Source organism: Lingula anatina, chromosome 3, assembly GCF_051362555.1.
Source record: "Lingula anatina isolate TDL-2025a chromosome 3, LinAna3.0, whole genome shotgun sequence".
Taxonomy (NCBI): Eukaryota; Metazoa; Brachiopoda; class Lingulata; order Lingulida; family Lingulidae; genus Lingula; species Lingula anatina.
The window spans coordinates 28,720,533-28,747,600 of NC_141769.1; the positions used below are offsets into that span (position 1 = coordinate 28,720,533).

A 27,068-nucleotide genomic window follows, 5' to 3' on the forward strand; every position below is an offset into this window, starting at 1 on the left:
TTGCTTGAAATAGAAGATCCTTGCCATAAAAACGCTGCTGTTGGGTCATCAGCTCGCATTAGCGGTGTCTTTTTGAGGCGACAGCATTATCACTTCACATTGCAAGGTTTATTTCCGCATTATCAAAGCGGGAGGGAATAATCCGAACAATGGCATCACGTTTTCCTTCAGGGATACCAGTTTGTTGCCATGCCAACGGGTATAAGTAGAGGTAAATGAAAACCAACACTCAAACGGCCACGTAATTAATCGTTTGGAGACTGGCTTCAAAGAAAGGATAAGTGCATTGCTCAGAAATATCAAATTGCATTCTGACTTTGTTAAGCAAATTGATGAATTGACTAATGATCATATCTTTCTTGTCAGCGTCTTCAGATCATAATCAATTTTGCATTCAAATGACTATTTTCATTAAAGGCACCAATGAAAATAGTTTTGCGAAAAAGGTTATCAAATTTAACAAACAAACAAACGAAAAAAATTCATATGCATATTTTTTATTTTTTGATATTTTCTTGATGAATCCATTATAAGTGCTGTACAAAAATGTATAATTATGTTAATGATGTGACATGCGATGCAATCTCTACAATATTCTTAAAACCAGTTGACCTTAGCTATCTACACTCTTATGAAATATATGTGTAACCATGAATCAGCAGAAAACACTTGCATTTCAGTATTTATAGAATGCATTAATAGAGAAAAGTACTTTTCACAATTGGCATGCACTTTTAACTGGACCCGTCTACTTTGAAAGATTTTTGAAAATCAAACAGGGTGACTATTACGTTAGGGACCGTTCACATGCAAAATCTATTTTCTAAAAATCTATTTTCTATTCGCGGTATCTTGTGATCACGGTATGTGCCCTGAATACTCCGCGGCGTAATTACTGGCAGCAGGAGCCAGTTACTTCCAAAGCTGTAATTAACTCTCGGCTGCGCTCGGAGTGAACACAAGATACCGCGAATGGAAAATAGATTTTTCATGTGAAGGGAGTCCTAGAGAGTACCCTAAACATGTCCCACCCTTGCCACGCCAATTCACTTAAAACAACAGCAGAAGGCAAACTTATGGAGAAGTTGTGAGCGGGAGTAGAAACCCTGTGATATAATTACATGAAAGGACCTGTAAAAGCGGGCTGGTCCAGTTAATGTACCGCTTGATGTGAAAAGGCCCCAAGTTATAAAATTACATCTCTTCTGTACTTTACTTGTACTATGCAAGGCTACAGACTACTGAAGCTCTTTATGTAAACTGTGTGCTCCCAGGATTTAACCCAGCAGTTGATGGGTTACTCTACATACAAAGTACTTAAAGGTGGACACAACAAACTGGAGAGTTAAGAAGCACATGCTTTGAAATGTCATATGAAATTTATCAGAAAAATGGCTATATATTATCTCTGTGCTTTACTCACAGATAACAATATATCAAAATAGCTATCAGTAATCAATTGATCACAATGCTGTCAATGCATCTTCTTGTGAAAATATCGGTAACATTTTAGACAATTCACTAAGATTTGAACAAACTGGTCCTTGTACAATACTTCTATGAGAAAATGGACAATTATTGCAAGTGTAAAGTAGTACTTCCATCACTAGAATACAAATGTTGCATACATATATTGGCAGGAATTTTCTGGGCAACATGTAAACTAGAAACAGCATTTTTAATGTACTTGTGTTAAATGTTTTCAGTGGCGAATCATCCAGCAAGGATTTTGACTAGAATTGCATCTCGATAATGAACTACTACTGATTGTTCATTTCTGACTTGTAATCGCCAGTTCCACCGAATACATTCCCATTAGAAAAATAAATGGTCATCCCAAGAACATTTTATCTTAAAATTAAGGTGGTTTATAGAATTTCCTCACATTTGTCTGCTGAGCTCTGGGGTCTGTATAGTTGTGAACTTTTTTTTAGTAGTTAATGATATACAATTACTGGGAACAGTATAGAAATACAGTTAAATATCTAACATGTGTATAATAATAAATATAGATGTGATTTTGATAAATACATTTCTATATGTCTATCTACATCAGTTTACATTTGTACAATGGTTAAAAGATAAAAGATACACTTCATGTAAATGAACTGTTTTTTTTTCTGGGAATAGAACCTATCTTTTCTTATAAGTTCCTTTCCTTCATAATGCTTCTTTAATTAAGCAGATTTGCTAACTGATCATGCAAATAAAACTGGACAGAATTAAATGCAAAGACTTACATACAAAATATCCTATCTATTGGTCCTCTTCATCCTTAACTTTCGCTCAAGATCTCTTTTACTTATTACACAATTTAACAATATCTTCGTTTGGAGGACTGAAAAATCACAGCACTTCCTCCGCAACCCAAAACTGAATTACTTTCATAAAACACTGTTTTCTCCTAATATCAGAAACGTGAGAGACTAAATGCCTACAATGATATTGCAAAATCTTAAATACAAGTGAAGACCTTGCATATTAGCATAATGTGGATGATTTTCTTACATAAACACATAAAATGTATACTGCTAATAAAACAATACCTTGAAAATTAACTACAAATTATGCTAATTTCTGATATTCTTTTAAATCTTCCAGATAGATTAGTTTGATAGGTAAATTCACACACCATCTTTAAAGTACATGAAAAAAGACACTGTTTTGAATACATCCCTGAACGTAAGACCCTAATTTCCTTCTTTTATAAAAAAAGACAAATATGTCACTTTAGGCACTAAATAATTTGGACCATAACCTTTAAAAAGCCTCTATGAACAGCAGTAGTGGCAAACTTGCTTCGTAAATAAGATTAAAATTCAATGGAAACAATGTTTTCTGTGGTCACTTCACCACGTAAGCCAAGCCATTCTGGTGGACATGTCACCATGTAAGCCAAGCCATTCTGGTGGATGTGTCACCATGTAAGCCAAGCCATTCTGGTGGACATGTCACCATGTAAGCCAAGCCATTCTGGTGGATGTGTCACCATGTAAGCCAAGCCATTCTGGTGGATGTGTCACCATGTAAGCCAAGCCATTCTGGTGGACGTGTCACCATGTGTGCCACTCAATTTTTGGTGCAAGTTCTCTGTGTGAATGGCAATACTCTCAATTCCAGTCACTCTAACTAACAACCCTTAAGTGAACTCTGTTCCCAAATCTATTCTACTTGCATTTCACTGAGAATAAAAATAAATCATTATTTTCTCATTCAAGGCAATGGATATCTTACCCCAATACAAAAACTTGAAAAAATAAATATTCCATTTGAGACGTCTTACACCCCTGATTTCTGTTTTAATGGACACATCTTGTGCATTCAATAACATGGATGGAGCAACCCACTGAATATCTTAGGGGTGACAGGTTGGAGGGAAAACCAGGCATAGCATCACAACCTTCCATGTTATCTGAGATCTGTTTGGACATTTTGATATGACTTGTCACATTTGATGTCACTAAGTTATTTAATGTTGATATTCCAAGGCATTTTATCACATTTCTTTAATAAAAACAGTTTCTCACTTTCTTGGCTATAATATATCATATCAGCCACAATCTATCATTACCTATATTTTCTTATTAAAATGCCTTATTCTTATTTATTTTGTCCCCAAAGATACCAAGACTATATTTCCCTGTATAAGAAACATGATAGGCCTAACATGCAAACTTGATGTGAAGATATTTTATGATTTTGGCTTTCTGTAGGTTCTCATTACAGTAAAAAAAACCTTTGGGGAAATTATTTTCTTAATACAATTTCACTGCTTCAGACAGCTGCATTTATCGTGCTTGGTAAAGGCACTTTAACCATTGTCCATTTTTTTCAAAATGTTTCTGGTTTTCCCTTAAATAGATGTCATTTTCGGAAAAAATCTATCTCTTCATACCACACACTGCTTTTTTTGTGGTATGTTAACCTTTATCACACAGCTGGAGAAAGTTTAAATCAACCTTTCCTCTGGAGGGGGTTTCAGCACATTGCCAAGTTCAACACGAGATCCTTGCATTTCCTGGCGACTGGGGCTGTACGTGCCTCGCGTGGCTCTCTTGCTGCGGGCCATCACCAAGAAGATTATTACAGCTACAAGAAAAAAAAAAAAGAAAGCCCTTCTTATGAAATAATATAACAAGGGAAACATATATCAAAGAAATAAAGCCAAACAATTCTTTTTCCTGCATGTGTGCACTAAAGTTTTGATCATTATATAACAGGTGTTTGTATATTACAGTGTGTTTGGTGTAACAGAGTGTAAAATTGTACATGGGGCAGTGTGTTAGGTGTAACTGTATAAAGTGGTACATATGGCAGTGTGTTAGGTGTAACTGTATAAAGTGGTACATATGGCAGTGTGTTAGGTGTAACTGTATAAAGTGGTACATATGGCAGTGTGTTAGGTGTAACTGTATAAAGTGGTACATATGGCAGTGTGTTAGGTGTAACTGTATTAAGTGGTACATATGGCAGTGTGTTAGGTGTAACTGTATTAAGTGGTACATATGGCAGTGTGTTAGGTGTAACTGTATTAAGTGGTACATATGGCAGTGTGTTAGGTGTAACTGTATAAAGTGGTACATATGGCAGTGTGTTAGGTGTAACTGTATTAAGTGGTACATATGGCAGTGTGTTAGGTGTAACTGTATTAAGTGGTACATATGGCAGTGTGTTAGGTGTAACTGTATTAAGTGGTACACATGGCAGTGTGTTAGGTGTGGTAGTGTGTTAGATATTACATTGAATTAGCTGTAGTAAGTAAGACAATATATGAAGTATAACTTACCAATGACAATCAACAGGACCACACCCCCCACCACAGGGCCAATGATGACAGCCAGGGGGGTATCCTGGGTCGATCTCTGAAACACAGGGAAAAAATAGGCCACTTAAGACAGGTTATGAATATATTGATTCTTTTAAACTGAATGTGAAACTATAGTGTAACTGCTATAGAGAATTAATCTCTACATCTTTAAATAAGCATTGATCTTATTGATAAATTAAGTCATAAAACTGATATATAAGGGACAAGAAAGGCTTTGTTGAAACTGAAAAAACAGACATAGAATGAAACATAAATACAAAACTGACTATTGATGTTATTAATAATAAAGTAAGCTAAAACAGTTCTTAATAGTGTTCAATACTTCATCTTCCTTACCATGGTCTCACACCTGACTCCAGCGTAACCGTCAAGACAGGTGCATTCGGCGCTGTACATGCCCTCCTGTTCTCTGTAGGCCAGACACGACCCACCATTAGAACACACGCCTGGCTTACACGGGTCTTCGTACTCACAGTTAGGACCTGCAGCAAAGAACACAGCTTTAGATTGGCTTGCGTGTGAGAGGTCACTTACGCAATATTTAATAGGTATATCATGTTATTTAAGTCGGTCTAGATCAAGGAGACGTAAAAATTAAAATTGTGTAATAAAATGTTCTGAAATCTTTAATTACCATGAGCTTAAGTACACAAGGGATGTCATTTCTCAACCCCACCCTTGATCTTAGATATGCAGGGTATCACAGCCTGAAATTTACAGTCGTTTCATTCACATTGAAACTATCATACGTAAATAGATCCAACTCTGCTCGAATACAATCAAATTAACAGACTGACATGTATAATTACAGACATTTCTGTATTCTACTCAGTGCCAAGAGGAGACATGTTAATATGTTAATCTGACTGCATTCAGCCCCCATTCCCACAGATTTTAGATCGATCTATCCCTGTGGGGAGTCTCACTAGATTACTGTCAGCTTAGCAGGCTTAAGCGTCTGTCCCGCCTACTAAAAGCTGTAAGGGGGTAATTAACTGTCATGCGAGCTCGGCTGACTGCAATTTAGCGTGAACCCTCAGGGAGATCGATCCGGATGGATCGTTCAAAATCTCTGGGAATGCACTCTAAGATCGATCTATGTAGATCAATAATTTCACTGGGATAGAGCCCACAGACATTCCCCTTTAACTTACCCAGGAACTGAGCAGTGCAGGTGCAGTTGTAGGAGCCAAGCAAATTGTTGCAGGTCGCACCATTTTGACAAGGTGTCTTCAGACATTCATTTATGTCTTCACTGCAGTTGACACCCTCCCAACCTAAAAACAAACAATAACTATCAAGATTTTCCTTTTCTTTGTGACTTGAAATAACACTTTATGAACATAAAATACAATCAGTTTGCTTAAAAAAAATTTAAGTGTTCTTTTTTTTTTGAAAAAAAAAATCTTTTCAAAAACTGTTACAAATATAATACTTTATTCCAGTCATTCATTCTGAGCTACTGGCTGTTAAATACCAAATGGTGGTTTATTTCTAATAAATGAAGTATTCAGACATCTTATAAGATATATATTTATATAAATAAATTCAAGACAGGCTGGTGACCATGGCGCCACCTATCCTTACCGTCCTCACACTGACAGGAATACTCGTTAACAAGATCGCTACAGTTGCCATGCACACAGGGGTCGCCAGCACAGTCGTCAATGTTAGTCTCGCAGTTTGTGCCAGTAAAGCCTAGAATGCAAGCGCACGCGTAGCCACCCTGCGAATTTGTGCAGGAGGCGTTGTTTTGGCAGCGACCAATGGCACACTCATCTATGTCGTCTGCACAAGTATCGCCTTCCCAACCTGGAAGTTGAAGTCATGCTCTTCTGTTAGTGCGTCATGCACTGTCATGCTCAGTCAAGTTAAGATTAATATGAGACATGATTGCAAGATCCCCATTTGTATTACATCTTAACTGTTTCAAAGATTTAAGCTATACATAATCATTTGCCAATAAAGAAATCTGATCATACGCTTTGCATTCAGCAAAAGAACTTATCAGAATTTCAAGCTTCATTGTTATTTGTACAGTTGTATTACTCAACAGCAGGAAGTGAAATATAAGCAAAATCTGTCTTTCACACCAAAATCGCATTATCATGAAGAGCCTCAATTCAAAATAAAATGTAGATGGAGCCACTTCCCAGCCAAATTCAACTGGAGGTGGAGCCACAGCTGTGACAAACAGTTATCAGGAACAATAGACTTCAGTGTTAACAAGGTATACATGAGGCAACACATGGTTTCAACATGTGTCAGGGATTGGTTATGAATAAGCTCAATTATTAAGCAACCATGCTAGTTTATCACATTTTAACTAACAAAGCAAAAGTACTTTTATTTAAAGTTTTTGTTCTTTGAAAAAATTAGGAAATTTGAGGAAGAAGCAAAAATAAACAAATAAATAAATAATTAAGTCAGCTAAGCCTCAGAATTTATGCTGGGGTATCACAATACAGAAAGTACAAATGAAATGTCTTCAAGATTATCCGTCATTCGATCCTACCCTAGCCCTTTGCCTACCTGGACCACAAATACACTGGTATCTTGCTGGGTCATCATCACTACATGTGGCTGCATTCTGACAAGGGTTGTCTGCACAGGGATGCTTTACATCACACTGTGGACCTGAATATGTGGTACAGAACATGAGAATCAGATATGTACAGATAGTTCCTACACGATGAAAAAACAAAACTTACTAACAACAGTATACCTCTGTTGTCAAAACTGGTATTTTTACTTAGGCCTGTGAAAAAGGCCTCAACAATGAAGTTAATAAAACTGTCTCTAATCTTTGTCCATTAAAATAATCCTCCATTTTATCTTTTATCTTCAAATCAGGTACACCACTAGGCTTTAGGTCTTAGTTCATATCCATTTTGCAATTAATCTTTATTTCTCTTAAGGTTATAATTCAGTTATAATTACAAATGACTCATTCTATATACGACTGGGCACTTGTAGAGATATTTCCAAGACTTGAAGCGCATTCAGAACAGAGACTAACACATCCGCAGGTCAAATATGGCTGACCCACTTAAAGGCTTGCTGTGAAATCCCCTTGGGAAATCCATTAAGTGTCTTATCAGGAACTAAGCGAAAAACTTTTAAATGGGTCGCCATACTTGATCCGTGGTTCTGTTAGTCCGCTGTTCTGAATGTGCTCTCGGTGCACTTACCAGCATAAAACTCAGGACAAACACATAGCCACTGCTGGGCCTGAGTGGTCGAGTTATCGAACACTTCACACGTAGCGCCATTTTGGCACTGGCTGAACGAGCAGTTTGCAATCTCGCAATCCTTCCCAGAATACCCCAGCAAGGTGGAACAGTTGCATAAATAGCTGCCGACCAGGTTGTAGCAAATGGCGCCATTTTTACAAGGCCGTTCTGTTTCACATTCATTGACATCTTCAGAGCAATTTTTACCTGTAAAAATATGTTCCTAGACATCATTTCAAAACTTCTAATTAACAAAATTGTCTTAAAATAACAGCACTATAAAACTTTTCAAACAAGTGTGTTTAACTACAAGTAAATTATTCGTGTAGCATATGTAATTAGTTCCATAAAGGATTTTTTTACTGTTTCAGCATGACCCCAGGCGATTATGACAAGATGTGTCAGTCTATGAATAATACAGCTGTCAAAAGAATGAAAATGAAGCTGCTGGAGCACTAGTCAATAAAAATGTACCAAGTGCATATGTTACAGTATTAAAAAGACATATGCATATGACATATGCACACACAGGCTTACAGAATGCATGTTCTTGCACACTGAGAGAGAGAGAGAGAGAGAGAGAGAGAGAGAGAGAGAGAGAGAGAGAGAGAGAGAGAGAGCTACCTTGATATCCTTTGTCACAGCTACAAGTATAACTTCCTGCTGGAGCATTGGTACAGGTGCCGTGGACACAGGGGTTTATCTCCGTACACTCGTCTATGTCCCTAGAACAGTTCCACTCTGCCCAGCCTGAGGAATAAAATGGATGGATCAGTAACTGGTTTAAAATCCTGGGCCCAGTTTTATAAAGGACATTTAGCACTAACCATTGTTTAACTCTAACCAGACCTAAATAGTCTGTTAGTTAACTGACCTTTAAATAATCATTTAATCCAGTTAAACACTGGCCATTAACTAATTGGCTGTTTTCCGTCAGAACACTGTATATGTAACACAATTTAACCATCTTTTACTTAATAGGTGCTAGGAGAATTTATCAACTGGTTAGGCTTATCCACTGGTTAGTGCCAAACGTCCTTTATAAAACTGAGCCCTGCTGTTTTCAACAAATTTAATAGAATGAAAAGCAGGGAAACTATTCACGTATCATGCACTCAGTAATTTCAGTTTTTACTCCAAATATGTAAAGCATTTAATGTCAAACCTTTTTGTTAAATTCTCAAGTTAAGAACAGTGTTGTTAAGTAGGGCTGTTTACACAAACACGACAACAGCAGGGTGTGAAACCTTGTCAATACAACCTTATCCATTTCAGTAATGCAACAGTTTTGTCTCACTTCATTAAGCAAGTGGTACTCCTCACAGAAAAGACATTAGAAGATTACATTCCTAAGCAGAAGCCAACAAATGCTTTTGCGGGTAATAAAAAAAAATCTCATCTCTAGTATTGGGTGTTTAGAAAAGATGCGGACAGCAGCAACTCCTCTCCATATTCTTCTATAGTGGAAACCACAAGTTGAAAACTACTAAGGTTGCCAAGAAAGGTATCTTTGTATAATTATAGTTAAAGAACAGATAGAAATGGTTAGATTAAGATACAGTACAGGAATGTGGTTTTTCTGTTTTTTTTCCTGATTTCAGATTTTTAAACTTCATTCTGACATACTTTGGAACATTTTCCCTACTTACCTGGATTACAATTACAAGTGTATGTGTCTAGTCCATCCACACACTGACCATGTCCACTGCAGGCGTTAGCTGGACAGTCGTCCCTGTTCACTGTACAGTTCCTACCTGAGTAGCCTGGAGAAAGAGAGAGTGAGATATGAAGTGTAATGTGCTGATCAACTTATCCCTTGGCAGCAGACAACAGAGAACAGAGAGAAATTAACACATAGATACTTGATTTATCTATCTCTGTGCCTGTGTGTCCTTTCCAAAGAATGATTTGGGGAAAAAAAAACAGGGATTAAGACAGAGAAAGAGAGAGAGCAAACAGTTGTGTTCAACAGGCAATGACCATTCAAAATCTCATCTTTGACAGTACCACTTCACCATAATAGGCAGAATGACATTTTCTAGTTTTAAGTGCCAGAATTTTCAGGTAATAAGTCACACCTGTGATTTAACTACTCTGTCACAGAAGGTCTGTTCTGCCAACAACTGAGATAATTCAAAATTAAAGACTTTGAGGAGCAGACAAACTCAAACCAATACATATACGTAATAGTGACTGAGCAGTTTTCTTTACACCTTTACTTTGCATTTCAAATTAAGAATTTTCATATTTCTGTAAAAGTATCATACCAAAATAATTACAATGTTCTCCATGTTAAAAAGATTCTATGAAAACAGTGAGGTAAATATCACGATATTGGCTCAGAAGGAGTTGTAAGCACAACTATAAACAAAAGATAAGTGTTTTTGCGAGGTCCTTACCTTTAGAGCAGTTACACTGGTAGGTAAATAGTGTGTAATCGTTTATACAGGCCCCTCCATTCTGACAGGGCACGTCCTCGCAGTAGTCGATCATCTTCTCGCACAGTTGGCCCTCAAAAGGTCGAACACAGCTGCACTTAAATAGAGGCTGGAAAAGAAAAGGTACTTCCTAACCAATAATGAATATATTCTGTTTTTGCTAATATGCTAAATACTGCCAAAGAAGCTGAGATGTAAATTTCTCTGCACACTTTCAATATTGTTTCAACAAATTTGTCCACATTCTTAGAAAACCTAGCTTCATCATTACCTTGTCTTGTAACAATGTTTTCAGTAATCCGTAGCTTCAGCTCAATTTATATGTTACTCTTACAGTCTATTCAGGGTGATAAAACTTACCTAAGAAGCTTACAACACAATCTATGACAGAAAACTATCTAAAACAGCCCAGATAAAGGAACAGAAAATTCTTCATTCTGTGCAAATAAAAAACCCTAAACAAGGTAATAAAACATTTCTCCTGCATGTCTGCTTTACATCTGCTATAATTATGCAGTACCACATTCATACAAATGATTCAACAGAATCAACTACAATAAGACTTACTTGCAGAGTGAAGAATAAATTTCATGATAGAAACTACAGCCTGGTATCTTTGAGAACTCTGCGAAGGGTGTGATAGCTAATACACGTCCCACCTCATAGACCATGGTGACAGCTTGCATTTCTCAATTATACACCAACAGGGCATACATGCTTAACTATCCTATGCCCTGACTGAGGATAACTAACATCTGCACCCATGTAGTATCCACAACGGTCCCTCCCAATGCATGCACCTGGCCCTGGACCATGATTACTTAATAAATATAAGAATAGTAAATAATGTCTCCCCAGCTGGCCAATTTTCCTGGCATAAAAATGTGATGACAAGATTCAAAGATGGAGATAGATCAAATTTAAGTGGCCGTGATTAACGTGGGGATTGACAGATGGCAGGGTGACATGAAAAGCTACAGGAATGCATTTCATAGATTGTGATGTCTACAACAGATATATCTAGCACCAATCTCTAGTACCAAAAGATATTTCAATGGGTGTCCATCATGAAAGAGTGCCCTGATGAAATTCTGTGTTGTCCCGTCAGGTTCTCCCTTAAATTATGAAGGGAACATCGTAATTCCCAGTGCAACATGCACCTTAAGATTTTATGCAAATAATGAACCAAGTAGAGAAATCTTTCTAAAATGCGGTGTGCTTTAATATGTTGTGTGAACAAAATAACACATAATTACTTCAAAGCAGGCACTTAATACCTGGTTGCTTTATACATTATCTGCAGACAGCAAATATATTGAAATAAGGACATTTCAATGCTGCCATACTTTCTTATTTCTAATGGAAAAGGTATTTATACATCCAAATGATTGTTCACTCATTTTAGTAAGACTCAACTATTGTGTCAGGTTGAGTCCCGATCAGTTTCTAAAATACGTAATACCAGAATTCTCTGGCTGATCCCGATGCAAGTTCAATTTGTCCAAGGTTCGGTGTCTACATATACGCAAGTGAACTCATAACGCTAATTGAATTCCCATGTACAGTTTTTAACTGTAACATGACATTTACTTCTAACAAATAGCATGCACTATAATTCATGTCTCACTTGAGCTCATTTGCTAACTTAACATCATGCTGGTTCTAGAGAACAATCATGAAAGACTGAAGTTATGTAAAGTTTAACACTGATCCACACAATACCCAACATTTATATCCAATAGTTTTTTTTTAAATAATGCCCAAATAATAAACAGTACATCATTTAAATAGTCAATCTGAAGATGGTCTGAACTCAAACAGCCCACGTCAATCGCAGACATGGACCTGGCCTTCAGAGTGACAACAACTAATATCAGTTTAAACATAAATCTTCAATTAAAGGTAGAACTGGATCATAAAATGTCCAAGTGCTTTGATGTGCCCCTTAACAGTCCCATCAACTGCCAAGCCATGACTTAACATGGTCATTAAATCCATCTGACCATCATACTAAGGATAATTTTAGTTTGACCACAATAGCTGGACACCCACATAAACTTAGCCATCTTGTTGGGGGGAGGGGGGGGGGGCTGTGGCAAAAGTTAAAAGGTTGAAGGTTCGAGAGTCCAAATTTTTGCATGAATAAAGTGTATAGTGAACTGGCAATAAAATTTAGTTCATCAGAGGTGTGTACATATGATTTTTCGAACCAAAGAGCCTTCAAACCAATGAACCTTTAGATTATCGCGATGCCCCTTCTTGTCAGTTGTTATCTAAAAACTACTCTTTCAAGGAGACTTTTGTGTAAAGTGCGTATGTGTAACATGTTAATTATTGTGTTTATGGTGCATCATGCATAATCTGTTTTTTATTATCCAATTAAGGAAAAGAATTCTGCACTGTGCATCTTAGTCTACAATGATCAAGTTGAATTGTTTTTTCTTACTTGATCTCTAGTTATAGCATTCAATAGTTTTCACATAGAACAGCTACTCCCCGTGTTTTCCCATAGCATACTTTATCAGGACAGGTAATATTATATTATTAACACTAGAACACTCACCTGTCCCGGCTCTGTCTCATTGCGGTTTATATCCACACACGTTGCATTGTTTTCACACGGCTCAGAAGCACAGGTGTCGCTGATCTGAAACAGACAGAACAACATACAATCATTTGAAAACATTTCAAACCATTCGATACAGTATTATATTAAAGGGGCCAATTTAAGCTGTCTTCTGGGTCTTCCAAAAGATGGTCAGATTTTCAGGTTTACATTGACGGGTATCTAATTTTCACTGTCGGAAGATGGTCAAAAATGGAATATGCATCAACAAAGATCATTTGAAACACTGTCAGAAAATATCTCTGGATCCGTCTCCCTGTATTATGCTGAAACCAACCAACTTGTAGTTATTAATCTGTGAGAATGTTCTGAAATCATCCCTTGCTGCACACAGAGGCAGGCTTGGATTGTGACATCCAGCACATCCAGTCTCAACTACCGCAATTACATCATTCACGCCTCAACTATTGCAAACCTGTTGCGTCTAACTGGTATCACATGCTGGTTTTTTTCCTTTATCATTTAAGCAAATAAGCACAATTCTTTATCAACGAGGCATTTTAATAATGATAATAAGGGATGTTTACAGAAGAGTTTGATAAATAATTTCCTAACAAATTTGGATTTAAATATTTTATGGTGGTGTAGAGGTTTAAAAAATGAAATAGGTTAAAAATAAGTGCTCATTTAGGAATTAACGGCAATTTCATGCTCTTTTTTTGTATTTTTATATTTATTTTCTTTTGACAGGCCTTGCAAACATGTGACTGTACCAAAGTGGCCCAATTTGATAAGATTATTGTGTATGAGACATATGTACAGTCCTTGCTAGCAAAAAGAGAATTCTGCTCAACACAAAAAGAACATATTTAAATTAGTTAAAGGGATAACATCTATTTGCTTTGGCCAAATGGTTGAATTCATTCCTACATTTAAAGTTAGTTCATGTTTTTTTCCTAAACATTTTTTTTGTAATAATCTTTTAAAAGATTATTATGGAGGTATAGCCATCTATGAAGATAGCCATCTATGATGGCAAGCACAGATTCCAGAATAATTGCGATAACCACTGTTTTGGCAGTAAAATGCAATTTATCATATTTCTAAGAGCTGTTTGCAATGTATTTCTCATGAAATATGAATCTCATACTAAGAGTTGTTCCCATTTAAGAAAGTCACACACAAATAAAATAACAGAATACTTACATGTGTTTCACATACTGGTCCAGTGAAATTAGCAGTACAGTTGCACTCAAAAGCGTTCACTTTATCAATACAAGTGGCGTTATTCTGGCAGGGACTAGAGGCACACTCGTCAATATCTGTCTGACACCTGTAATATAACGAAAGACTTTTTAAAATATAATATAACACCTTATTGGGAAGATTGCTTACTATCTATCACTTACCTTTCTGTTCAGTATTTTCTGGCTTTTGACATTGTTTTCAATCAGAAATAAAAGTTTAAGGGGATGTGGCATGTGTCCTTGAATGTGTGTGCTGGGGGTGGGGGTGGGAGAGAGGTTGAGACTTTGAATAAAATATATATAAGAATATATATATATATCAAAGATAAGAGCAATTTACATTGTTTCAAAACTTCAAAAATTAGCAGTAAAAACATATTGGTTGCCCTAATCTCTTCTGATAAAATATATCAGATAAATCTGGGGTAAATCAGGACCAAGATCTAAATGTAATTTCCTAAAAGGCTCATATCAGTTTTATGCACAGATTTCATATCAATACCACAACTTCAAACTGAACTGCAGCCAAGTTGAAATCATATCAGACAAATGTCATTTTAGGTTGCTGACTTTATATTATAATATAATATAATTGCATTTAGTTGTTAAATTAAATGCAGTGCTTCATACAGAGACTTGCTTGATCAATTTTAATACATATATAACAGATACGCAATTAAGATAATTTTATAACTTCAGAATTAAACAGTATATTAAACAATGTGAAAGCAATGTGCAAATGGACCTCTTGCCCCTCCCCCCCCCCCCAAACCTGGGCTTCTGACACCATGATTACCCATATTAACCAGAAGGCAATCTCCCCATTACATCTAGTTCTTAACACCAGCCACAGGTAATCATCCCAATAGTATTGACCTAAGAGTTAATAACAGGTGCTCCCTTTGATTTCAACCCACTGCTCTATTCAGTGGGGTTAAAAAGAAAAGAATAACAAAGTCCTGATATTGTAGACTACATAATTATTAATGGGTGAATTGCTCCCCACAGAGTTTATATATAGTCTGTGGACAATAAAAACACTAATGAACTTTCACATTCAGAACACCCAAATAATAAGCTATTGGGATATAAATCTTAATGAAATGTCCTTCGCTTCAACTGAGCATTATCAAATGGAAAGCCTTTAAACTGGATCTTTTGTCAGCCTTCATTTTAATTTCAAACCTTTCTCACCATTAAAAAACATGAAGGTGAAATTAAATTGTCATTTAATACCATAGGGTTTAAAATAGCCCTTGTGATAGTCTGGGTGTTTTTATGCACTGGGAAGATATATGCATGATAAAGAATATTTATGTTTCATAAATAATTTCTAGTCTGGTTACTCACTGAAAAAAAAAAAAGTCAACTGGAGTCACTTGTGTGTTGTGAGAAATACTGTAATGAAAATGTTGTTTGTGAATAATATAGATTAAAAATTGGGGCTGGAATTGACCTTGTGTGTGTGCGTGTGTGGGAGGGGGGTTGTTGTTTGTAACTCACATCCTAAATTTTCTAAGTTTACAGGAGATGAAAAAGGAGATCATTTTAACTACTTCGAATTTCAGTGAGCATCAGAAAATCAGGAAAACATGTTTTATTAGCTACATTTTTAGACACCATTTCTGTCTTTTAAGTGAAATAAAAAAAAATCAAGTTTATAGAATTAATATATGCAGAGCTGTCTGACCATAAGTAGAAACATTCCACACATACTTTTGGGGTATTTTACATACATGTACAGAAATGCCAATTTACAAAAACATAAAACCACCCAACCTAGATTTTAAAATGGCAAAGCATGCTTACCTGGCCTGAGGAATGAAAGCTAATAAACATGCAAATACAATGCACCAAGTCAGCATCCCTCTCACTGAAGAATCCCAGCGTGAAATTATACTTAATTTGCGATTCACTGATTCTGAACACGTCCTTGTTTTGGGAAAGTTGAGTTTTAGGAGCACTGACCCTTTTGGATCAGTTCTCGTTTTGGTCCTCATTGTCATGCTACAATATATTTTCTCCATAAATGTCGTTTTAATCACGGTCCCAGTTGGAATGGACAAATTCTGCTTTCACTTCCAATGTACCTTGACTTGTCGTTATATTCTAAGTAGAAATCGACACAGATTTTCTTTCTCTCCTAATACAGAGAATTAATCTAAGTTTTTGTTCCAATCAATGCCAATGAATCAATCCCATTTCATGGGACTTATATAGAACATTGGTCACTTCTTTCATGCAGGCTTGCAAAATCCGACCTCCTACAGCTTCCAGTGTATAACTTGCCAGCCAGCAAGTTCCTTGTTTATCAAATTGTTCTTTTTCAATGAATTATTCAACAAACACACAACAAAGGCAGGTCAAGTATCTTCAAGTAACAACATGTTAATTCCTATCTAGAGTAACCCATATCTGTGATGCACTGCACTTCTCAAGTAATCAGGCCTTGTAAAGAAAATGTTTTTAAAAATCTGAGGATGTTGAACAGATTCTGTATCAGGTAAAATCAGTGCAGTGACGTCGGGTTTATTAAAAATAAGAGTTTTTGTCACATTATCCTCCAATTAGACCACAAATAGTCTTGTAATATCAATTACTGAGAATTGCACCACATCCAGGTAATATGGTAATCAGTTTCCCAGGAGGCAGTTTCTTTCGTAACCGTTAATTTCCTTTATGTCAAACCACTAATATTGAGCCAGTGAAATGGATGCCCTTTTCTCAAATCCAATTTCTACTGTTTTCCCTTCTGATTGCTTATAGTTCACTATTTATTAAGTAAGATGTAAAGTCACACTCCAGTGTAATCAAGATGTGGTAAAATTCCAGTGAACACTGTAGCAAAACTGCTCTATCTCTAAACATTTATGTTAATATTTGGAGTGTGGTTGACATCTGTCCTGACACAAAAGGTCTCACACTACTAATATGAAGCATGGGAGTGCATGGTGATCACAACATCACAGCATCATTCCTTTCCTGTCGCTTTTACGATCAACTTCCAACTTCTGGTAAGATCAGAGATTGTAATGTCAAAACATTCCTGTTATTCTACGTCAGCCATTTTTCCAGCATTAAAATCACATCCTCCTCACTTCACCTCAACCTGAAAAAATTCATCAAATCAACCAGGAAGTCGCAGTTTTCATGGTAACTGTTGCTTGTTTGATCCAGCAACTATATCAACAGCAAACTACTGTTCTTTGATCGGTGGAGTAACAAAATGTCTTCTTTCCCAACGTGTCCTGCCTTCTCTCAACCTCTGCTAATAGCCTGCTGAGTGGCACAAATACAGGTGATTCTAATGATAATTACACCTAGGTCCTACAGCATGCACGCCGCATGATTCATCTCTGATGACAAGCGGGTCCTTCCCTCAAGCTGAGAGAAGCCAGGCTGTGGTTACTCACTAAACTGACTGCTGAAACTGGCCATGCATTAAATAAGTATGGTCTCCTCCTGTGCCAAACGACACATATACCCTTCTAACAGCACTGCAATATAGCCATCCATACATATAGGTGGAGAGAATGGGTGAGACAAAAGACTTCAAAACCAGTCATGGTCCACTCGTAATATTCTCGCCTGTGACTACAGGTGGTCATTACTGGTCAAGCTTGACCTCATCTACCTATACAGGGCACTTGCTGAACTGTCCTAGGGCACCTGTCGTACTGGCTTCCTATACCTAGAGGGCGCCAGGTGATGAAGTTATCATAACTAATTAGCGGAAGTCTCACTTTATCTACTACCTGGTGTCAAAGTCTGAGAATTATCATGAATGGCAATCAAAAAACAACATATCTTAAAGTACTTTGAGAAGACCCAAAGGCCAGTTTCTATTAATGGCAGTGAACAAATTTCCCAAGTAACACATTAAGCCAAAAGAGCGAGAGAAAAGGTGAGGATACAAAGAAAACAACAGGTCTGCCCTTGAAATACACTGTTTACTCTTGTGGTTTTCATATAGATCTGTGTTAAAGAGGGGTGGAGGGTGGGACTTACTATTGCCACCTTGCATTAGGGATGTAAAATCAAAGCCTGCCAGCAGTAAAATGACAAAAGGGATGGGGGAGGGATTATGTTGACATAAATACCTTAAGTTTCCAATTCATTTCTCACTATACCTCAGATCTAGATCAAAATTACTGCCCCTGACCACATCAGACTTTTGAAGTTTTCCTAATTAAACATCAAATCCAAAATGAAAACCACTTATTTTTTTAAAAAATAATTGCCGGTCTGAAAGTTCTTACAATAATAACAAAGTTTATCCAACCACTGAATATTATAAAACACAACAAAATTATTGAAAAAAATTTTTTACCAAGACAACTCTTTTTGCCTACAGGGTCCCTGAAGACCCCCCCCTCCCCCCCCTTGGACTAATGCATCAGACTGGGCATCTGATAAAGGTTTAAACCCTGCCAGAACAGTACTGAAAATTCACAGCAGAATGTCATCTGGCAAACAACAATAAAATAATAATGAGGTGATCTCATTCATTCACATCTTATTACATCTTCCCTATCATGTTACTTCACCTTATCACTAATACAAAAACACCTGCTTCTACAGCATGACAGAATATAATATATAGTCACTCCTCAATGAACTGTGGTGATCAAAATACAGCGAAATCCATAGTTAATATAACTGAGCTCTTTCAAACTCTGTCTATTTTGACTGTTACAGGCATACACTAGTCTAGAACTCTACTGTTACAGGCATACACTAGTCTAGAACTCTACTGTTACAGGCATACACTAGTCTAGAACTCTACTGTTACAGGCATACACTAGTCTAGAACTCTACTGTTACAGGCATACACTAGTCTAGAACTCTACTGTTACAGGCACACACCGTTTCCTATACTGTTTATGCAGTTCACCTTGTCTAAGAGGACTCCCTCCAGATATGTAAGCTTTTTATTGATATCATATTGACATTGTGCATTCTGCCACACTCCCATAAAGTGAACTTCCGTAAATGCTTTTTCAACCAGAGAAAACCCACATCATATAACACTATGGCTACTTCTACACAACCCCGAGGATCAGAACGTCATCAGTTCTACTGTTGCTTTTCTTGATATGTCTTTAGAATCTCTCTCCATATCTGCTAAAAGGGAACCACATACTCATAGCAAAACATGTCAATTAAGTCTAGTGCAAAAATCTGGCCACCTTTGTTAATCAATTGACTTTAGCAATGGAGTCACGCAGGATTAGGATCGCCAAATCAGATATTGTTGTTTCAGCACAAAACATCAATAATATATTGATTAAAAAAACTGTTCAATAAAAGATACAAAGTAGCCTCGCTGATGTTTATCTTTTCAATCAATGCAATATTGACTTTATTTGTGCACTTAATGGCCCATGCATTTGAAATGATACTACCATTCTAATTTGAAAAAAAAAAATACACTAAAATATCATTTTTTTGATTACTTGAAGATGCTATATTAAGCCAGTGATAAATCCATAGGCATTGGTGGTCCTCCCATAAATAGATAAATTAGAACAAAGGCCAATAAACCTATCACTTCAAGATAAAAAACTCAAAGCTAAAACAAAAGTATTAATCAACTGATCACAGCAAAATATCAGATCACATAAACTTTTTCACACAAGTACTGACAAGTAAAATATTCTAAAACTGCTGAACTTGGGGGGACACAACTTCAAATAACTGACTCTAGCCAATATAGTAAACCCAAGAACACTAGTACACAACAAACACTGTCTGAACATGAAGTTTCCGCTCATTTCCACGTTTAAGTACCTTCATATGAAAGACGTAAAGACATGATGACAGGTTATTTCAGGTACAAAGACAAGTAATTAGGTCTCAATGTTCCTGAAGCTGATATTTTGACACATTAGACAAGGTGACACTGACATTATCATCAGCTAGGTTTTACACTGCCTGCTGCAGTGCAGCTGTATTCCTCAGAGCTAATAACAAGAAAGCATTGAAAACTTTGCTGAAAGCCGTGTCCGACAACCATTTCACTCCGACATAAGGACCTAGATTATCTATTCTGTGTCAATATTAAATGATTTATCTCGACCCATACTTTTTTACTGATAAAATCTACCTGGTTTATGCAAACTTAAGCTGAACACTTCTAGACACATCACAGATAAAAGGCTCTTTTGTACCATTCAAGCCACAACAATAATTCAATAAGAGTCAAATTCTATCTTCATTATTTTCGTAAATACGTGTATCACCTCTGGCTAGTTTAGCAGACTAAATCTTTCCCTACTCACTGAACTCCAAGTAAAGAGAAACTGCTCACCACACAAAGAAATAAGAGTGAGGACAGCATTTTAACTCGATTTTTGCTCCATATTCAGCATAACTCCCAACTCGAGCAACTCATCTAATCAGCAAAACAGTAATTCCTATAATTGGTGGCAAAAAATCTGATGTGAACTTCTTCTTTGCCATATTTTTGGCACAAGAGTTTTCTCCCATGAAATACTCAAGTTTTTTTACACCAGAATGCACAAAGAGAACAAACATATATTCACCCTGCTACCACCATTTTATTCACCTCAAATGAAAGTCTCCAACAGATAATCCTTTAGAGTCCCAGCACAAAACAAACCACTGACAATACCTATGCCCTGCTGGTGCCTTGTTCACCCCTAAAACCTAAGCAAAAGTTTCCAACTGGCAACAAAACTTGGTGAACTTTCCCTGACTTCACCGCACACCTCTCTTCACCTCCGACTTAGCAATATCTTCTTAAAGCACTTGAAGGTTATTAAAGTTCACAAGTTTGTTTCCAATTTATTGCCTTCTGTGTGTGTGTCCTGTTGGAATGGAACTCCAGCATCCTCTTCACGAGATACAATCAGACTGGAGAAAATAGCTTCCACTTTGAAAACATTTTTTTAAATAAGTCACAGCAAGTTATTTAGAAAACAATGTCCACATCTCCTGTTCTAGATATAATATCACTTCCATTCCCATAAACTGCCTGGCGTGACTTCCTACAAAGAACACACTGGACACTTTATCACTGTGCTTAGATCTACTTCCTGTGACTGATATATAATATGCTTCCACATGACGAATGTCCTCCAATAAATTGTCCACTAATGATGATGGTGATTCTTAAATCCATCATTTTTCTTCTGCTATGTAGCAGTGACAATTCACTTACTAGTTCCCAATGTCACTGCTTTGATGGCTCTGTCCCACGAGCTTGTTAACTGCAGGTGACGGTTATATTCCTCTCCAGGTGAAGTCTTCATAATGACCCTGTCATAAATCCTGGATCCCGACCCCTAGCCCAAACAGGGATTATTCATGTATTTTCCTGTGGTTGGAATTCAGCCCTGGGGCCCGTGATAGTCTGCTCAGTCTTTGAACAGGTGGTCGTGCATAGAAATCCATGTTACATGAAAGCATTTGTAAATGTACTACACCTGAGCATGTATAATCAATGAGGTGCTCTGTGCATGGTAATTAGGCACTACAAAAAGCTATAAAGGTGCCTTGGTACAAAATTATTGGGGGGAAAATTAATTAGGTAGGGTGGGAGAAATTGAACGGTGGGATTCTGATATCTTCTGATTTGAATCATGCTCTGTGTTTGTTGGATAAAAAATATCAGATAGAAATGTGCTTCATTCATCAAAATCTTTCATGAGTTCCTGTTAATCTTTTCATCTATCTGTATAAATTTTTTTGACCTGCTTCTCCCCCAGTTGAATTTTTTGTTCACTTTCATGTTCATGTCAAGTAGCTGTGTGTTTTTTAAGGTAGGGAGAGTCATTAAATACAGTAATATCAAGTTAATATTTATACATGACAATGTATGAACTATGGCTTTTAATCAACCAACAAGGGAAAGGAGTTTTTTGTTTTTGTTTGATGGTCTATGTCATATTTTCACATTGTTCGGTTAATAATTTAATAACATTTGTATTGAGTGTATAAACATCCCAGGAGCAAATATAAGGATCATAGTTAAAAGAACACTTCATAAAAGTGAACAATAGTTTGTGGATTCATGTGAATAAATCTCTTTAGTACCTTTATGCTAATGAAAAATTGATTTGACTGCAACATCTGGAAAGACTGCCACAGTAACTAACCTAGTGCTAGGTATTATTACTATTACATTCCTTTAGTTTCAGGTATATTCTGTTGAAAGAAGCATGACAAACAACAGACGTAAATCTTTGCATTTTGAGAACCATGATAATGTATACAGTACTGCAGGTGGCTACGATAAAAATCAATTTTCTCTAAGCTAAGACGAGTGAGACAATGTTAAAATTCATATTCAGACTTCAATGCCTTTAAATGGACAATCAGTATGACTACAGTGACATGATGTCCTCACTATGAGGTGTTAATTTGGTAACTGGTCACTTTGTGGTCAAGTTGTCATGGCAACCATCTAGTAACAGATACTGTGAATCATTTAATAGATTTTTACAGTTGTGTATATATCAGCTAAACTGCATGTCTAATGATCTTCATGCACTTAGGAAAAGGGCTTGATCAGAACAAAACTGATCCAGAGATCACATATGGCAAGCACTTGACAATGAATTCCCCGCCTCCCACGCATGCTGTCCCTGCAGGGGCAGAGCAATTACATCTTGACATGCTTTTAAGTGAGTTGTACCATATTTGATTCAGGGCTTAGTTAGTCCGTTGATCAAGTTGGTTCTGAACAGGCCTTAAGACTGCAGCACTCACCTGGCATCAGTATACCCAGCCTGACAGGTACAGGTGTAGTTAGCAATGCCATCCACACAGGTAGCTCCATTCTGGCACTCGTTACCTGGGCAATCATCGATGTTGTTCTCACATAGCCTTCCATTGAAACCCAGGGGACACTGACAGGTGAAGTCGTTGAAGATGTCTACGCAGGTGGCTCCGTTCTTACACGGGCTAGGAGCACAGACGGGGTCTGGGGTGCAGGGGGTGACTATGCTGGCCTTGGTCATTACCTGGAACTTCTCCAAGCTGCTGTCATTAACCAGTGCGGAGTTGAAGAAGAACGGGAGCAGGTAGCGCCCAAGTCGGACCTCATCCATGCACCCTTTGAATTTGCTCAACGCAGACTGTGTGTTTGTATTTGGTGATATGGCGACAGTGGTGTCGTCAATGCCACCCAGGAATACCATGTCACTGCCTCTGATCACCTGAGCCAGAGTGACCGCTTGGACGGGCTGGGGCTTGGACTTGGACTTCTCGTCCTGACCCTGGTCCATAGCGAGAGTCAGGTGGGTGTCATTGACCACTATGGACACGTTGTGGTACTGACCATCAGTGACCGCCCAGTTTGTCGGCAGCTCAGAACTTTCACCGAGGTTGTACTTCAGATTCAGTTTACGTTCGGAGACTTCGATGGTGAGGAACCTTGACGCAGCTGCATTGCTACGAGCATGGAAGATGATAGCATTCTCTTTTCTTGTGCGGAATTTGAGGCTCATTTGGTTAAAGGTGGTGGTCGAGTTGATGGTGTTGTTGTAGCGGAGGAGACTGTCCATTCCATTGAATGTGGCCTCTGTTATACCTGAAAATATAAATATACATTGTGTAACACAGGGATATTATACATCATAAGTAATCTGTCATACAGGATAAAGAGTAACTCAAACAAATGTCACTTAATCAATTACATTTAGCTTATGAAAATTATGGTTTTACAATATACAGAAAAAATGCAGGTAAATCCTGAAAATCAGCAGCTTAGGCACATTTCTCAGAACCCTTTTCAAAAAGATGGATGGATTTGTCACTTTAACCTTCGTTCCAAACACATTCAGTGTACAACCTGTCAGACGTAACACAATGCCTCCCACCATCTCCCTATACTTACATTCATAACCATCAGCCAGGTCCCTGCAGGTAGAGTCTTCTGGGCACTTGGAATACATGCAGAAATCCAAGGCACTGCAGTTCTTACCCTTGTAACCCTTGGGGCAGTCACAGCTTTAGAAAGAACATAAATATATATCATGCTAAGCACTTGGAGAGAATGAGGAAAAAACGCCAATGAAGAAATGTGAATGTACCTTATCATTTCAACCCTTAGAGAGTCACAGTTCTTAAAAAAATTGAAATAAAATTTCACCAGTGGCATGCAATTCACAACCATATTTATATCTTCTTTCAAATCATAACCAAACTACTTCCTTACTGGCTTTTCAAATATTTTTACAGGATAAAAAAAGCATGCCAAAAGCACCAACAAAACTGCAGAATTTAACTTCCTATGAAAAAGACATGGAGAAATATATAACAAGGCAGCAAAGCTGTCAAATGTACAGACAAAAAACAGAAAATAAAGATGCAAAATAGGTCATTTTGTCAATTTTGATGCAATAATAAATAATGCTTATAATAGCACTGTCAGTCAACACTGAATTTTAATCATGCACAACAGGTAAAATGGTCAATAACATGAGCGGACCCACAGATATTTTCTGACAGTATTCCAAAGTATCTATTTTGATCCATCCTCCATTTTGATGGTCTTCCAACAGAAGAAAAAATAGATACCAGGCAATATAAACTTAATAACCTGCATGACTGTCTTCCGGAAGTCCCAGAAGATGGTCTCAATCTACCCTTTCAATAAGATTACAGTTTCAGGACCATGAGAGTTCAAATTCACATGATGTAAGTCTCAATATTTGAAAAATGATGACAGTGCATAAAATAATATTACATAAGTAACATAATGTTTAAAGACATAAAAAACAATACAACTGCTTATGTGGAAAAACAGAAATGTCAGAGTCTCAGGCGGATGAGAGTTTAAAGTCACAAATGCAAGTGTTTGAGAAAAAATTATAAAGGAAAACAACAAAACTAGAAAAGCACTCCGAGAGTGCAGACCTCTGCCAAGGTAGCAATTGTTGATTATTATTGATTTTTGTCCTCTTTGGCCCACTTCTGACAGTTCCTGAAAATTTCAGCAAAATCGGTCCATAACTTTTTGAGTTATGTTGATGACAAACAGGGGTGAAAATATAACCTCCTTGGCAGAGGTAAACATAATTCCAATGAAGCTGCTATTCAAACTTTTAATCTTTCAGTTTGATATATATATATATATATATATATATATATATATATATATATATATATATATATATATATATATATATATATATATATATATAACTTATTTGCAATATTAAACAAAATTTACCTGCATAATTATCACTGCTTCCTTATTATTAATCTAGCAGAGAGCTTAACCTATGGGAGTTTACAGGGAAATATCAACAAGTGTGCTTTATGTAATCTCAAATCACAAGTGTGCTTTATGTAGCCTATCAATTAGGCAAATTACTTTATAACTGAAATTAGCGAAGTGATACCCAAGGGAAATTTATAGACTGACCCTCTCAAAGGTCTTTCAGGCCCATAAGTCACAACTTAAGAAGAGCACAAAACAATAATGCACAAAATAGGAGACTACCACTTCTGATGCAATAATACATTATGTTTAAAGATGCATACAAAGTCAATTTTTTGTCACAAAAACCAACCAAATGCCAGGATATAGTTTCAAGTAGTATAACTAAGAGAATTACCAAAAAGCATTGTTTAATTTTACCCGAAAATGATGTTTGAACAGATTTTTCTGCTGGCATTCTAAGCTGTATGTCAATGGGGCAGGAAAGTAGGTCACGGAAGTAGGTTAAATTTACAACCATAAATTTAAAGAAAGGAGCAGTCTAAAGGTCTTTTTTGGCTGATCGAGTGATCTATTCAGTTTATCCCTTGGCTTGTCAAATTTATTTGAGTCATATAAGATTCTAGTAGAAGTGGTTTACATGTGTTACTCGGAATCCACACTCCACCGATGCTCGGTTCGTATGTACCTTTAACTGCACAGTCAACATCAAATTTTAATTTTGCACAACAGGTAACACCGATGAGAGTAAAAGCATAAGGCTTCAGGCCCATCAGAGTTCAAGTTTATACTTAGAAAGTGCCAGAATGAGAAAAATGAAATTTCACACAAAATTGCATTAAATTCAATAATAAATGATAACCCAATTGACCTGGCTTTCTAATTTGAACTGCATGCCAATCCTAAAAATCATACTCTTAAGTTAAATATAATAATAAATAACACAGTTTTCTTTTCATAATGTTTGCAGTAGCAGTGCAAAAAGATTGTCAATTTTGATGTAACATTACATAATAAATTATAGAATAATTATCACCAATTTTTGATTATTGACTATAAATAGCATGAACATGTAGAAAATTTGATTACCATCCGGCTTCATGTCCATGGGAGCTCCGAGTCCCACAATGAATATGCCAAAAAGATAATGAATATTTCACTAAAATGAATCACTTCCAGAAAAAGAAGCCCATTAGACTGCTTTTCCAACTTGGGCTGCATTTTAGTCCTGTGTTTCTTTTTTGAAAGTTTGACAATCATAACGAACACGATTTTCCCATCATGGTCATCATGGCAGATGTGGATGATTGAATCTGACAAACTGCAATGATATGAGTTTATTTCCGTTTTGGACACTTGATTACACAATACATGATAACAAGTTTACCATCATTTTTACATAATCAACTAACAATGTTGTAAAGATGCAGGAAATATCAAACACACACTTTTACGTATCTTATTAGTTCAATAATGAGACTGTTAACATGCCTAAGAATTGAATCTGAGGAAATTTGAAAAAACAGTACAACTTCTAAAATAATGGCCCGATAACACTGATTTTC

The 27,068-nt window shown here is 36.7% G+C and overlaps 1 protein-coding gene across 4 annotated transcripts in view; it reads right to left on the minus strand.

The window, feature by feature from the left end:
* Positions 1-481: 481 nt before the first annotated feature.
* Positions 482-27,068, minus strand: part of LOC106171031 (uncharacterized) — a 61,475-nt gene continuing 34,888 nt past the window's right edge. For 3 of the 4 annotated variants that reach the window (XM_087007426.1, XM_087007425.1, XM_087007429.1), the window contains 14 exons: positions 24,175-24,287; positions 23,046-23,868; positions 14,272-14,398; positions 13,063-13,146; positions 10,461-10,608; positions 9,711-9,824; positions 8,686-8,811; positions 8,020-8,268; positions 7,361-7,465; positions 6,416-6,640; positions 5,983-6,105; positions 5,165-5,310; positions 4,787-4,862; positions 482-4,089 (listed from right to left, as the gene is read on the minus strand). In XM_087007426.1, coding sequence (XP_086863552.1) covers positions 3,950-4,089; positions 4,787-4,862; positions 5,165-5,310; positions 5,983-6,105; positions 6,416-6,640; positions 7,361-7,465; positions 8,020-8,268; positions 8,686-8,811; positions 9,711-9,824; positions 10,461-10,608; positions 13,063-13,146; positions 14,272-14,398; positions 23,046-23,868; positions 24,175-24,287 — 2,599 coding nt within the window. In that variant the 3' untranslated portion in view covers positions 482-3,949. The remainder of the gene's footprint in view (positions 4,090-4,786; positions 4,863-5,164; positions 5,311-5,982; positions 6,106-6,415; positions 6,641-7,360; positions 7,466-8,019; positions 8,269-8,685; positions 8,812-9,710; positions 9,825-10,460; positions 10,609-13,062; positions 13,147-14,271; positions 14,399-23,045; positions 23,869-24,174; positions 24,288-27,068) is intronic. The other variant, XM_087007427.1, reaches the window with a different exon arrangement.